This window comes from Bombus terrestris, chromosome 12 (genome assembly GCF_910591885.1).
Source record: "Bombus terrestris chromosome 12, iyBomTerr1.2, whole genome shotgun sequence".
Classification (NCBI taxonomy): Eukaryota; Metazoa; Arthropoda; class Insecta; order Hymenoptera; family Apidae; genus Bombus; species Bombus terrestris.
The window spans coordinates 7,159,197-7,174,464 of NC_063280.1; the positions used below are offsets into that span (position 1 = coordinate 7,159,197).

The 15,268-nt window shown below is 37.7% G+C and overlaps 1 protein-coding gene across 9 annotated transcripts in view; it reads left to right on the top strand.

Moving 5' to 3' along the window:
• Nucleotides 1-15,251, top strand: part of LOC100646797 (GTPase-activating protein CdGAPr) — a 37,868-nt gene extending 22,617 nt beyond the window's left edge. For 6 of the 9 annotated variants that reach the window (XM_003399841.4, XM_020865860.2, XM_020865853.2 and 3 more), the window contains 6 exons: nt 3,558-3,695; nt 4,284-4,688; nt 5,021-5,351; nt 5,639-5,972; nt 6,298-7,219; nt 7,324-15,251. In XM_003399841.4, coding sequence (XP_003399889.1) covers nt 3,558-3,695; nt 4,284-4,688; nt 5,021-5,351; nt 5,639-5,972; nt 6,298-7,219; nt 7,324-9,858 — 4,665 coding nt within the window. In that variant the 3' untranslated portion in view covers nt 9,859-15,251. The remainder of the gene's footprint in view (nt 1-3,557; nt 3,696-4,283; nt 4,689-5,020; nt 5,352-5,638; nt 5,973-6,297; nt 7,220-7,323) is intronic. The other 3 variants (XM_020865859.2, XM_048410895.1, XM_020865862.2) reach the window with 3 other exon arrangements.
• Nucleotides 15,252-15,268: the final 17 nt, after the last annotated feature.

Consider the following 15,268-nt stretch of genomic DNA (forward strand, 5'->3'; position numbering starts at 1 on the left):
AATGCAATTTTCCAATTTCATTATATTCCAGATCCCTCTGCATCTATCAACGTATCTCGAACGCGTAGGAAATTATGAATCGAATAACGAGCCCCAGAGAACCCATCTCTCGTGTCGCGTTCAATTACGAGTATAGAAATCTTGTGAAAATTTCACTTCGTCGTCGTTATAGAAATCGTATTTTCCTGTCCTTTTCTTTTTTTTCCTTTCCCCGGCGGAGAAAGGATTTCTTTTTGAACGAAACAGCAGTTTCTTCTCTCCTCGTCCTTGAATTTCAATGGAGCTTTCCTCTCTATCGAAAACAATTGTCTAAGCCCGACCGAACGAAGATTGTCGCGATGGGATCTTTGTCTCTTTGAAAGCGTTGAAAGGGATTCGAGAAATTTCAGCGAACGAGAATTCGCGTAACCTACCGATGGCGTTGATAAACATTTCGCAATTTTACGCATAAATCACCGAGTTTACTCGAGGATTGCAAAAAATTGCTTATCGTACGCGTCTCTCCTGTTGTCTTCGTTTACAAACAATGCTCGCCTTAAATGTTAGAATTTTCCGCCTTGGTGAACCACGATTGATACTCGATCGAGCAGAAAAAATTGCAAGTAAAACGTTCGCTTGTATTGCAGCGTATTAAACGATTCGTTAAACGAGCAGATTATAAAACCGAAGAGAAAATGATGGAATGGATATCGATGGATTATGCTCGATCAGGAGTATTCTATATAGATAATACTTGCAATTACAGAGAATTAGAGAGGAACTGTGAGTCGGATTGGCAACAAAATCAGGTTTAAAGAAGCGTAAAGCAGGAGGCAGCGCGGAACGATCGTTTCCCAGCGATTGCCAGATCCAGCAGGGAGAGAACAGTGCTCGACTTATACGTATAGAGAAGCTCTGATGTTTGCCTCGACGTTGCCAAAAAATACAATGACCCAAATAAGACAAGTTGCACTCGTTTGTCGATACTCTCCGCACTGCGATCTCCTTCTCTCTGAAACTGTTTCGTTCAAGTGCACGTACCACCGCATGCTCCATAAAACGACACAGATACTTATTCCATTCAAGGAAACGAAAGAGAGAGAGAGAAAAAAAAAGAAGAAAAATAAATAACGCAGATCAAACTGTTGCCATAAAAAAATCTACATACATCTTGTTCCATATAAAATGTTTCCTTCTTTTTTTCATTTTTTTGCTTTTATTTTTTACTTTTGTTTTTCCTTCCGGTTGTTATTCATAGTCGTATATTCTATTGGAGGAGGAGAAAAGAAGAAGATCGAAATGTCACCATACAAAAATCTGTATTTCTTTTTTCCTCTCAACATTCTATTATTATTATTATTCTGTTGGCACGTGAGTCTTCTTTTTCTAATTATTTCCCTTTGTTTCTTTCGATCGTTCGAACAGAACATCCTGATAAAGGTACCGTTTCTACTTCTTTCTTTTTAATTATAAAGAAACAATTTTAATACACACAATTCTAATGTACACGTAATATTCTCATCTGTGAAGCGTATAAGAATTTCAACTCAAGCAGTTGGCGATTAGCAATTGAATTATTCTATGAGAAATTCCACGTTTACAAAGGTAAAGTTATTGAAACGATTTGACGAAATGCATTGAAATCGACAGAGGAATTTTGAAAAGCGTCGTCGGTTTTTGTTATCGAATGGTATTGGTAGGTTGAAACCAGTTGGTGACCAACGAGACGTAAACTCGTCGAACAAACGAAATAATTGATAGCGCTCTTATAATTGAAAGCCTACTCTACCACTTCTCTCGGCGGTTAAAGAGGAAGTCCCTTGTACCCTTCGTTGAAAGTCTTGGCTCGACTTCCGATTTTTCCTCGCGTTTCGAAAGCTTCATATAACATAATTTACTTGGAACAAGTGCCGCGCTTAATATCTATCTTCTTAAATCTGATCGATCTTATCGGAATATTTTAACATCTATTTCATTTAATATGGTATCTGTAAAAATGTTGGAATTTCTAGTATTTAAGATGTAATTCGATGTAGTAATTAGATTATACTGGCAGTAGATAGTGATTTCATGGAAATGAAACATTCCTCGAGAGCAGGAGTATCTGCTTATTCGATCTTAAAATTGCTTGAAAGTTTCCTGTAATTAAGCATTACGGCGATCAGACAAGTTTCTGATCTGTTCACCGGGCAAATTCTATGTAATTCTGAAAGCGTTAATTGCAACTAACACGTCCGTAATCGCGTTGTTAAAGAGTCACGTAAATCAAGCTACATACTCGCGTAACAGCGATTCGAAAAGTTGCGCGTGTAAGCTTTTCACGATTGAATATTTGAAAGAGAATTTTTTTCATGAAATTTGAACATTCAAGGACCTAGCAAGCGGAAAATTTGTTCAATCGATAAACTGGAAAATTAGTAAGTTAAACAGTCGTAAGATTTGGAACTCGGTAAATTAACGATTTATCTCGTAGTTGGTAATTGGAAAATTTACACGGTCTAACCATATTGGGAAAAGCTTGTTCGTTAGCTCGTAAATAAGTGAGTTTCCCATTTACGAGGGCACCGTGTACCACGTTTGGGTTATCGATTGGGATGGCGAAATTTGGCACCTACTTAGGACACACCCGGAACGATGATTTAATAAAACGATACCATTACCGAGCCATTAAACCTGATATTTACCAAAGAATTTGGCCTACCCACGGGACAAAATTTGAACCAAATCGGTGAACCGATGTCGTGTTCTCCCCTCGTTAGTTATCTTCTCGACACACGATGATTCATCTTTAACCGTCTTCCTTCAATTGCCTTCACAGACTGCCTCCATATTCTGCTAACGTTGAACGCAATGCAGCGAAACTCGTTTAAACCGTTCGTACTTACATAATAAGTTTATTCGAATAACTCGGTGTCACGGTTCTCATTTCTCAGTAGCAACGGCATATTATTTTTGACATTACGCTGAGAAAATATTTTGCCACCGTTGCTTTGGCACAAATCTTGCCTTTGTGTAATTTTAGAAAATTTTCTCTCTCTCTGTCTCTCCTTTCTCTCCCTCTTTTTCTTTCGTAATATAAATTAGGTTAAATATATAATAGAGTTATTTACGTCGTGCAGCGTAGTGATTTGTCAGTAAATAATGCGTACTTTTTGTGAAATCAATTCCAATGACACTTTGCTTTAAACTACTTTTTATATACGTACAGTGGTCGATGAAAATATCTGAAAATTTGTCGAAACATTTTTTGAATATATCACGCGCATAGTTTCACATATTTATTATATATAAAAAAATGTTTACGCTAGTTGCCCGTACATTTTCGTGGATCGCTGTACAAACGTTAAGTACAATATACGTTAACGCATTGAGACGTAGGATTTTACAGAATTTTTGTAGAAGTTTCCTTCTTCGAGATCTTGGCGAAGTTTCAAAGAAACCTAGAAAACGTTTGTTTCACAAATTCTGCTTGATTTTTGATGTATTTATTTTAATTACTGTTGACCTTCAGTGCGTTAAAAGACACAGTATGATTGCGAGAATCGATAGAAAATCGTAAAAATTTTTATTGAACGCAGGGATTAGGATGTAATCGAACGGACGATTTCAGTACACCAGTCAGTTCTGGCAGCAACATGAGCAGTATAGCACGGTTTCCAAAGTTGGACGAGTGTGCCCACTTTCATTACGAACATGTTGAACTCAGTTCCTTGGAGGTCAGTTACATTCGAATTAACCTTAAGCTATTCAATTCCATCCTCCAATCTTGGCCAAATTTTCATTTAAAAATATTATCTCCTTACCTGAACTTCTAACTAAAGCTGTTAATCATTACGTATATCATAGACAGTTTTAATGTACTCATTCCATAAGAATTATTCAAGATATAAATATAAATACATATTTATTCATAAATATATACATTTATATTTTGAATAATTCTTAAGCATTGAATACATTAAAATACCCAAGTTCTTTGTTTATCAATCCTTACGTTTAGTCAACTTTCTTTCAATATTTTAAAGATCCCATTTTTTCTTCTTCACATTCGATTAACTATGCTTATTCTATAAAAAATTCAATGTATCGTTATTTACTGAATATTAAATGTCCCCAACTGTTATAATCAGTCATACGTTCTACAAAAGAGATAATGATATTCGTCTGGTATCGATGATGGGCCAAAAAAGAAAGAAATAAAAAAGAAAGAAAAAGAAGAAACGGCGGATTCAAAAGACACGGCACGCGTGTTTTTCAGATCCGTCGTCTAAATAAGACTAAATAGTTATACGTTGGTTTTGCAGGTTTCGCTTAGCGAAGGTACCAATGATTCCGACAGCTACGCGGTCAGAGTAACATCCGGGGACGCATGCTGGACGCTGCAACGATCTTATGATAATTTTGTTATGTTTGACAAGCAATTGCATCGCTGCATATTTGACAGGAAGTTCTCTTCCTTAACAAAGCTTCCAGATACACGGCCAAAGAACACCTGTGATATACTGAGGGACTATTTGAATAGGTTCTCGCAGTTAAATCACGAAGGCCTAAATTGCGGTCCTGTGTTAAATTGGTTGCAGCTAGATAATAGAGGAAGAAGAATCCTCGTGCCAGAGTCAGATTCATGTCCCATTAATACTCCCGCAGTAGCCGCGGCTTATGCAGTTAGACCTTACGTGGCTCAGGCACCGGATGAAATCTCCTTTCAGGTATTATTTCAACTTGATAAAAAAATTACAATATATACTAGTAAGTAGACCGCGGATCGTTATTCATTTGTGAGAAACTGTTAAGTATAAAAATACACAGAACGTTCATAATAGGCAAAAATATATAAAATACGCAAAGTAGAGTGGCTGTTGTAATATTTCAGAAATTTGATGAATCTCTGGTTAGCATCTGATTTAGAAATGAAAGATGATCGTGACAGAATGTAATATTAAATTGCATGATCCAATAGTACGAGTTTGAATAGTAAAAAGAAAAAGAAAATTATATAACAAGTTGATAAATTTAATGTGAAAATATTGATGATTTTCAGGTTGGAGACATGATTTCTGTAATAGATATGCCTCCTCCAGGGGAAAGTACTTGGTGGCGTGGGAAGCACGGATTTGCAGTCGGTTTTTTCCCAGCCGAATGTGTGGCTGTGATCGGGGATAAAGTACCACGGCATCTGACCGTGTCAACGACAGTTAGATCAAAGTTACCCGTGAAACCGGTGCTTAGAAAGCACGGAAAGCTAATCGCCTTTTTCAGATCGTTCATATTGAATAGACCGTCTAGGAGACGATTAAAGCAGTCAGGAATCCTGAAGGAACGTGTATTTGGTTGTGATTTAGGGGAACATCTTTTAAATTCTGGTCAAGATGGTATATATACACAAATATTTTATATTGAGATTGATATACAATAGCTCATGAATGTAATTACTATATGCATTTTCAAATTGCTTAAAAAATTTATGTATTTATATAATCGTGATAGTCAGATCTAATTAAAGCGCTAATGAGATATCAAAATATCTTTCATAACGCACAAAGTATATACGTGTATATAAAAGTTTCCTATGACAAGTGTTCGAATATTTCCATGAGCCATTGTAAATCACTAATCGTATACGGTTTAACAATTGTACAATGTACCATGTTGTTTATAGTGCCTACCGTTTTAACGTGTTGCGCTGAATTCATCGAGAATCATGGCTTAGTGGACGGTATATATCGTCTAAGCGGCGTGACATCGAACATTCAGAGATTACGAAACGCGTTCGACGAGGATCGTGTTCCTGCATTGCATTCCGATGAAAGTATTTTACAAGATATTCATTCTGTAGCGTCATTGTTGAAAATGTACTTCAGAGAACTACCGAATCCACTCTGTACATACCAGCTTTATTCTACTTTCGTTAGTGCGGTTCAAGCTAACACCGACGCGGAAAGATTAAGGCGGATGAGGGATACCGTTAGAAAATTACCACCACCGCACTACAGGTAACGCACAGGATAAAAAGACCTGGCTTTCCCTTTTCCCTTAGTATGGTACATGTATTTCAAAAGCGATACAACTCAATAAGTTGTCGGGCAAAGCGAAAAATTATGTTTTGGAAGCTCTGCAAGATAATTACTAATATGAGATACATAATGTTGGTAAAAGAAATAGACTGTAGGAGACAAATATGATTATTGTGATTTTTCATCTTCTTCCTTTAAGATTGGATCATTTTCAACTGTTACAATTTTGAAATACACGTGCAACTTGAAATCATAAATAATTCTAACACTATTTTTATAACACTATATGTATTTTGGATTTCAGAACCTTAGAGTATCTGATGCGTCATTTAGTGAGAGTGGCAGCTCGAGGAGCGGAGACCGGTATGACACCACGTAACGTTGCCATTGTTTGGGCTCCAAACCTTCTAAGATGCAAGGAATTAGAGGTTGGGGGTGTAGCAGCGTTGCAGGGTGTCGGTGTGCAGGCTGTGGTCACAGAGTTTTTAGTCTGTTACGCCGAATTAATTTTCGGAGACGGTCCAGTTGGGCGGCCGAAATCGCTAGCTATTACAACGCCGGCGAGATTGCTTAGTTTGGAAGAGGCTCGAAATCGAAGCTTGAGAGGCGAGCCTGATTACGTGGAAGTGGGCGCTGGTCCAGCCGGGTTACCATTACATTACCATACGGTCATAGAATTACCGCGAAAGAGAAACGGCTCGAAACGTTCACCCTCATTGAACTGGAGAGCTTTATTCGGACGAGGTGGCTTGGGTGCCAGAGGAAAAACAAGACAAGTTGGCACGCCACCTCAAACAGAAACGGTGCCAAGTTCCTTAAACTCCTTACGACGATTAAGACCGGTGAAAAGCGCAGACAGCTTGGACGGTGAGGACAGTTTAGGTCCTCTGCTTGGACCACCACCAGCTAGACCTTGCGGACATAGTCGATCGGTTTCGCATGATTCGTATTTCGATCATTTAGCGGACGCACCGAATACATCGTCGCCGTTGGATCTGTCGGAAATTCAGCTTAATTTCGACTTGGAGGAACGAGAGATGAGAATGTTCTCGGAGGAGGAGAGTGGCGGAGTGGCGTCGGTAGAAGCATCACCAAGACGTCAGAGGACGGAAGGAACACAAAATACCGCTGCCACCGGTGGATCCAAGAGAAAGAGATCGCGATTAGAGGAAAGACTGCAGTGCGACGTTGAGTTGCGCTTCATTGATAGCCAAAGTCCTGATCAGGTAAATGATATTTTACACGTCTTTATATATTTATATATTTCTATAATTTTGTAGATATGATTGTGATATTGGTGTTGATCGATATATTTAACGCACGTTTACAGGTGATGGTTTCTGCAGATGTTCACAGTATGGATACCCCATCTCCTTTGCCAACACCAGGGTACCTTCCATTATTATCCGAAGCTTCAACCCCACTCACACCCGCCACGCTACATGGAACACCGCATTCTACATCACCTGTACCAGCTAACAGTCCTAGGATAAGTTTTCGAAGTTTCACTTTACCTTTAGAGATCGACGAAGAACAAAGCAACGCGAACAAATTGAACAGAACTAGCGTGTCTTCCGATAAATCATCCGACCCTAGTCATAGGTTATCCGTAAACTTAGAAGGACAGAGTAACGCTAAGTCCTGCGAGAGGATAATGACATACGACAAACATGTAGATTTGTACGATGATAAAGAGTCTTCCAAGGCTCAAAAGACTTCGAAGGAATCGAACCTAGTTGTATCAGACGTAGTCGACCAAGACATGACACCTTGCGATAGGTTAATGTCTCATCCTAGCGAGATAGAATCTAGTAAAGTAACCATGTCTCCGTGTAAAGACGTAGGAAATAGATCGAGCTCCTGTTCCGTTGACGATAATAAATCTCACAGTGACAACAGAGACACGTTGGACGTGAGAAAACACGATGCACCGACCAACAAATCGATCGGTTCGCAGCACGACGATGCCATGGCTGGAAATTCAAACGCACACAGAAACGAATTGCCAGGACTGCCACTATCTAGCGCCACCGATCTAGATTCTCCGATGTCATGCGAGCAGACTATCGAGGACTTGCCCGATTCCGGTTTTGTGATTTGTGATAACTCCGACAAGATATTCACCAACACAGAAACGTCACAGATGATATCGAATACCAACGATTCTGGCGAATGGGTGATAGTCGAGACTACGGGCTCGATCACGACACCGACGAGCGAGTCGAGCAGTTCGAAAGATCCTTTGGAAGGCACCGTGAATAACGCGATCGCGACTGATGCACCGCAACTGAGATCCATGTCCGAGAACGTTTCCAGAACTTCCTTGGATCTCACTATGGGCTCAACAGTAGACACAGATACATCGTGCATCGGTGTCAGTGATTTAACCGAAAGTCCCGTTCTTCCTCAAGAATCTGCCGAGATGACATTTGACGTTGCCGACAACAGAGACCTCGAGGAACACATCACCGCGCAGAGGACTTCTAGAGCTTTCGAGGACCAAACGAGTTTCGGGATGGTCAACTCTGGCAATAATTATTCAAACATCGTTCACTCGCCCATACACGATCAGGATAATGGAAATCAGAAAATTCGCACCGTTAGTATGACGGACATTCGCATGAACCAGAAATCTAGCGAAATGGAGCACGAGATCACCGCCTGCTATTCGCAACTAGACAACACCGAAGCTTTCAACAGGAACGAGAATCCAGCAAAGGAAGAAGCTGTGGTAGAAGAGAAGACCTTCGAAAGCTCTCAACGCTCTTCGAAAAGCCACTCAGACTTTCAACAGAAAGAAATTCGACGTTCTTTGCAGCTACATCAGAAGCCACAATTCCAAGCAAACGATCGCCGTTCGTTCTCTAATCAAACAAAGAAGAGCCAGGATCTGGATCTGTCTTTGGCCAATACGGATAATAAGCAACGCAGTCAGAGTCAAAAGCCAGAAAAGTGCCAAAGCTTCGAATACGTTTCACCAAAGGAATCAGCTCAGAACAGTCAGCAACACAAGCAGTTCCCTACACGTACTGAGGATCCTTCTAAATGTAACAACGTGAAGAACAGTCAACTGCAAGAGCACATAGAAGTAGTAATACCATCGGAAAATGCTGCCGAGCCCAGTGAGATAGCTCATCCCCCGGAAGGTGCATCCGAGCCAACATCTTTAAACTCATCTTGTACTTTCTCGAATGCATCTTCTCCAGTGGATGATTCTATCGTTCTTCGAGATACGGCCGCTATACTTCAAGAGTTGGCGTTGCAAAGATTATCTGGAGGCATCGTGGGTGACTTGTCTGTTCCTCCGCGAAGAAGATACGAAACAGAGAATAATAAAGATCGAAGAAGCTTCGATTCTGAGATCGGTAGGGAGATAGTTCGTGAAAGAAAGATGAGGCAGGAACTGGATTCTGCTCGGGGAAAATCGGAAGAGCCACCGGTGAATAATACTCAACATCTACCGCCGTGTTTGAGAGCTCGTCACGCAAGAGCGACACGAGCGTCTCTTAGTAGATCGTTAGACGAGGCAAAGTTTAACAAAATGTCGGAGGAAGCTTCTCTACCTGTGAAACAGGCTACGGAGGACGCACAGCACAGTTCCACACCTAACGTTGGAACAGGATCGTCGAACAGTTCCTCGGCTAATTCCGATAAAACGCATCTAAAGAACCTAGGTGGTTTAGACTTGGGCGATCCCCAGTGCAGAGAAAGGATAGAAAAGTACAAAGAAGAGAGAAGAACGTTCTTAAGGGACAAGTACAGATCGGAGAGTTTTCGAGGGATGTTATCGAAGACAGAAGACGATGGGGAGCAGGCGCTTTTAGCTAGGCTAAAACAGAGAGCCACTAGGCCCTCCCTTCATTGATATTAAAGTAATATTTATGGAAGCGTTTTGTCAACTTTTCCCTCCCGCGTTGAATAATTGAATTAATTGTCTTTGCAATCGCGTCATGATCAGATATGATGTATTCTAGTGAACTGTTCGTTGTAACGATCATTGCGTCTAACCCTTTGCTCTCAACGTTTGTTCGAACTTTTCTGATGTACGTTTTGTCCTTTTTATTTGTTTTCTTTTTAGATTCCTGTGTTAAATATGGATACTATAGGACAAGAGTATGATAAGCTAAATTTTTTGTTTTTTTTTACAGAGAAACATGTTTTAAGATCTAATACGTTGTTAATCAATCTTACGTTGTCGGAATTGTGTTTTTATTTGTTTTGAGGCTTTTCTGGTCAAAAGTTTTTAAAATTCCAAAAATTAATACTCGTTATAATATTGAAATATTATGCGAATATCGGAGATATTGAAATATCGCTTGTCTTAAGAAGTTCGCCTCTTAGAAGCCATCTGATCAACTCTATCTTTTAAACAATACCAAAAACACCAAGATAAATTTAAGAAATGGCTTCTGCAGTACCATTGTTTTCTGTTATTTTTTCATTTATGGAGTTAATCAATATGACTTCTGAACGACTCGATCATACTTATGCTGAACGATTCAGCAGTTATTAAAAGACTCATCTTTGGACCTAAACAGGCTTTCAGGCTGTTTCCATTTTTAATTGTCTCATTCATTGTAAAATCCTCCTATTTAAGCGTGAAGTAATACCAAAACTAGCAAAGATGAGACATGTGCTTATCATTGCTTTCTCCTGATTTCCATACGAGAACAAGTATTTAATTTTAGTTTGAGTAATTGTTCTATACGAGAGGAAGCGAATCTCAGTATTTTATATACGTTCACCGTAAGTGGTAGGAAATCGACTAAATTGTAATTTTAAATGGAGAAATCGATGGTCCAATTTCAATGAACGTATGTACGATCAAATTTTCGATGCTAAATACGTGTAGCAACACGCAGCGAACATTATTGGACGTTCTGCCATGTTTTCTTTTCCTTTTTTAAAGTATTATCGTATGCGTTTAATTATTATTATAGAAATTTGTTTAAGAGGCGCTGTATTAATGTTCTTATGCGTCCTAGATTAGTCGAGCGTGAAGGGTTAAAGGCGTGAAATTTAACGAAGTCGATTAAACACGAGTGATAGAACGAAAAAAAAGAAGACGGTCTGACGATCGACGCTTTTAAAAAATGAAGTCAACGGGGAACGTTCGTCTCTTTTCTTTTTTTTTTTTTTTTCTTTTGTAAATCGCTGTTGTTAACAGAACAGTTCGATGATATACGAGTGTAACTTGTATCTTTTAATTTATTATTATAATCGATACTATATATACATATATATTATTAGAATTATTTCTGTTATTGTTAACGCGTCGTGTAAGAAATCATTTCTCCCATTATTGTTATCGCTCCCAAAGATGCCCCCTTTATTAAAGCTTTTCGCGCTGTTCTGTTAATCGAGCCTTTTAATTTAAAACGATATGTACCAGAGTGTGTTGGGTTCGCGGACCGATTTGTTGTCGACCCTTTGCACGCGAAACTGCATTTTTTACGCGGGTTAAGCAAAAATGTAATTATATAAGCTTGTTTGACAAATTTTATGCAAAGTTAAGTTTCCACGTACGAATTTATATGTATGAATATTCTCTTTGTGATGGTTGAGCTAAAAGAAAAAGAGTTTTCGAGTGACTGAGCGTCTGTAACGCGTAGTGCTTTAACGAGATACTGTTCTCTCGTGTTTTATTGTCATACCGTTCGTTCGAGAGTAACGGTAAAAAGGGAAAAAATTAAAAATGAAAAAGAAAAAAAGAAAGAAAGAACAAAAGTAAGAAAGAGAGAAGGAGACGTGAAACGACCAAATTGACAAATTCTATTATAGAAAATAGCGGAAATATTCGTTCTCATCTAGATTCGAGGTACGGGTGCAAAGGGATTAATGCTTTTTAGTGGAATCACGTGTCTTCGTATCGATCGATGTAATTCAGTTACAAGATATGTTAATCAATACGCTTCCCTTTTTCTATAAATTTCGTTGTTGCTCGCTGATCCGTGTATTTTTATACGAGATGCGAATCGTGCCGCGCTTTAATCACAGCGAGATGACGGCTTGTTTGATGTTCGATAATTGTTCCAGATGTGTGCGTTAATTGTCCGAGCAATCTGTCGCTTCTTACTTTTTTCTCTTTGTTTTCGAATTTGAATTATTCTGTTTGAATTTTTCTTTTGTAAGGACATTGTTAATTCTTTTATTTTATTATCATTTTTTAATTTTTTTTTTTTTTGTTTTTTTTTTTAAAAGTTTTACACGTTCGTCACCACGCTAATCGCTTGTCAGGTGTCGCAGAAAGACAGCACGTAGCTAGAGATCTTTAAATATGTTAAACTTTATTAGCGATATATCGATGTCGAAAGAAATTAGAATACTCGTTGATATTCGTGTTCAATTTTACGTTAGAAGCTCTGGTACATTTGATGAATTTGTTGTTTGTACTTTACCGGAGAAGAAAAATTTTTCTTTTATATACATACATACATACATATATATATATATATATATATATATATATATATATATATATATATATATATATATATATACACAAACAATTAAAGAACCATCGTATTAAATTAAGTATTCGATATACGCGTTCATATATTTTCTCTCTTTTTTCGTCGTGGACTGGTCCATGGCTTCTATATAGCACCTCCTTTGTATATGCTTTATTATTATTATTATTAATATTATTATTAATATTATTATTACTATTTAGTCGACATGTAATATATTAATTTATACATTCTTTAGTTCGATGGTCAATGTAAAGAAGAGACTAGCTTGAAGCGAAGATTACTGCAGGGCCGACTGTTTCGTTAAAGATGAACAATTTTATTTCACGATTACCATAGGATATTATATAATTCGTTTATCGATAGAGAGTTTCAACGAGAATAATTTTTTTATATTTATTTTTTCCCCGTTTTTCTTTCGTACTGTAATTTTTACACTTTCAAGGAATTATTGTTCCAGCGTAAACTGACGATCTACTTCTATTACGAATTATTCAGAATCTCAATGCTCGCATTTATCTTCGATCAGCGATTTTTATCTACTTATTACTGCTATAAGTTACTCGTGAGTTTACTATTCACCAAGATCTATCAACAAGCTGGAGAATATTCGTTCTGTAGAGCGGAAGAGCAGCAAACGCGCGAGGATTGTTTAATCTTTCCCCTGAACCCGCGATCTTGCTTCTCTCTTCTCCCAGCAACGAGAATAACCGAAACACCGGAAGAATCATCTTCTGTGACAGCATTTATATTTCATCCGACATCGCCATCGCGAACCAATGAATTAGTACCAAGTCTATAGACCGTCATTTTAACACTGTACATTTCGATCTCTGCCCGAATCAAACCACTTAACATACGTAGCTCAGAGAATCATCCTGTTCTCAATTTGTGATCCTGAAGATGCTCAAAACGAGAGAAGGAAGAAAGAAAAAAGAAAAAAAAAGAGCCGCTAGCAAAGTTTGCGTACGAATAACAATGAAACCTTTTTTAATCTAATTAATGTTAACATTGCTGGTGTGCGTGTTCCAGGATAGTCCCGATATTTTGCGTATTTTTTTATGCTACGGTGATACAACAAGTAGTATGAAAACGGTTTTTCGCAAACCAAATTGCAAACCAAGCGACGACCAAGCACACATACTTTTACTCGAAACCTTCGAGATACTTAAACCATATTAGTTACAATTTGTATTCGAATGTTTATGAAAAAAAAAGAAAAGAAAAAGAAAAAAAGAAGAAAAACGAGAGAAAAAGGAGGGAAGAAAGATTGATACTTTATAAGGAGGAAATTTAATAACTTCCGAGAGGACGAAGGATTTTCTTTTTTGATAGATGTTACGATAATAACGGCTATGATAAGAGTGAAAGGAAATTATCGACGGGAGAATGTTGCGTCGATAGGATGCGTTTGAGGGACGAGTCTCGATATTATTCGAACGATAAAAAGTTAGCGATCGAATAGCGGTGATAATAGTCGAAACAGTTGATTATATTCCTCGTCGGATCACTCTTTTTTGCTAGCATTTCTCCTGTTCGATGTACACGTGACTCGCGTTCACAAACTTGTTAAAGCGTTCACGAACTATTAAAAAAAAGGAAAAAAAAGCTATACGAAGTATAAACGTTTCTATAGTGCGTGTCGAAAAAGACTGTAACAATCTGCATTTACAAGAAATTGCAGATTGTTCCAGTAGTATCGTTCGTTATAGTTTTCCATTGTGTTTCTCATTGAATCTAAATGAATTTATAAACGAGCATTGATCATTCGGGGGGCTGTACAAATTCCGAATTTTCAACTTCTCAATTTTCGGATATTTACGGTACTTCAGTTTATTAACAATTGATTACTTGGAAATGCAGCATTACCACTTGACCATATATTAAAGATAAATATTAACGGATAATTGTCGATAATTACTAGAACATCGGATGGTCAGTGCTTGATCCTCTCTGTTTTATCGGTAATCGTTATTTATTGGTTTTAGTTTTAATTGGTTTAAAAACAAAAACGAAAAAAAAAGGAAAAAAAAGAAGAAAAGGAAAGAGTCGTGAGCTCGTAAAATCCGTAAAAGATATGCATGCACAAGTAGCTTGTCCCAATGATGAAAATAAGACGAAAACTGTTTAGAGATATATTTAAAAAAAAAAAAAACGTGAAATATTTAAAGCGAACTTTAATAGCTGCTTCCCTGGGTACCAAATATAATAGGAAAGGCCTAGTTAGCGATATTTAAAATAATGCCTAAAGTAAATGAAAAAAAAGAGAATGAAAAGCTCGAGAATACATCTATTTACGAGTATACTTCTGCACAATATAATGCGCAATAATGATACATCCGTAGGGTGTATATTTTTAATAATTTGAGATTTTCGCGGTTATACAGGATATAATAGTTATTATAGTCGTAGGATTCTGAGAATGAAAGAGAGAAAAAGATACACGCGCCTACTAGAAATTTAATATTTCCTGTGAGAAACGACGCAAAAGACTAATCCCTCGTAGTCGCAAGAGAAGGAAATAAGGGCTAACAGCAATCTTGTTTTTGAGCGTCGAAGACCCACCGTTCGTTAACCTTGAAAACCATTTTTGTTCCCTCTCACCCTATCCTTCTTCTCTATTTCCCTTCAATTTCTTCTTCTTTCACAACTTTTTAGTTAGTATACTTGTCGTACGACTGTTCTGTTATTAAACGATACTACTGTTTTTGCCTACTACAATTATAATTATAATATATGGAAAATTATATGTAAACAAATATAAATACTATAAATATTGGAGAAATCACGTCGCTCGTATATTTT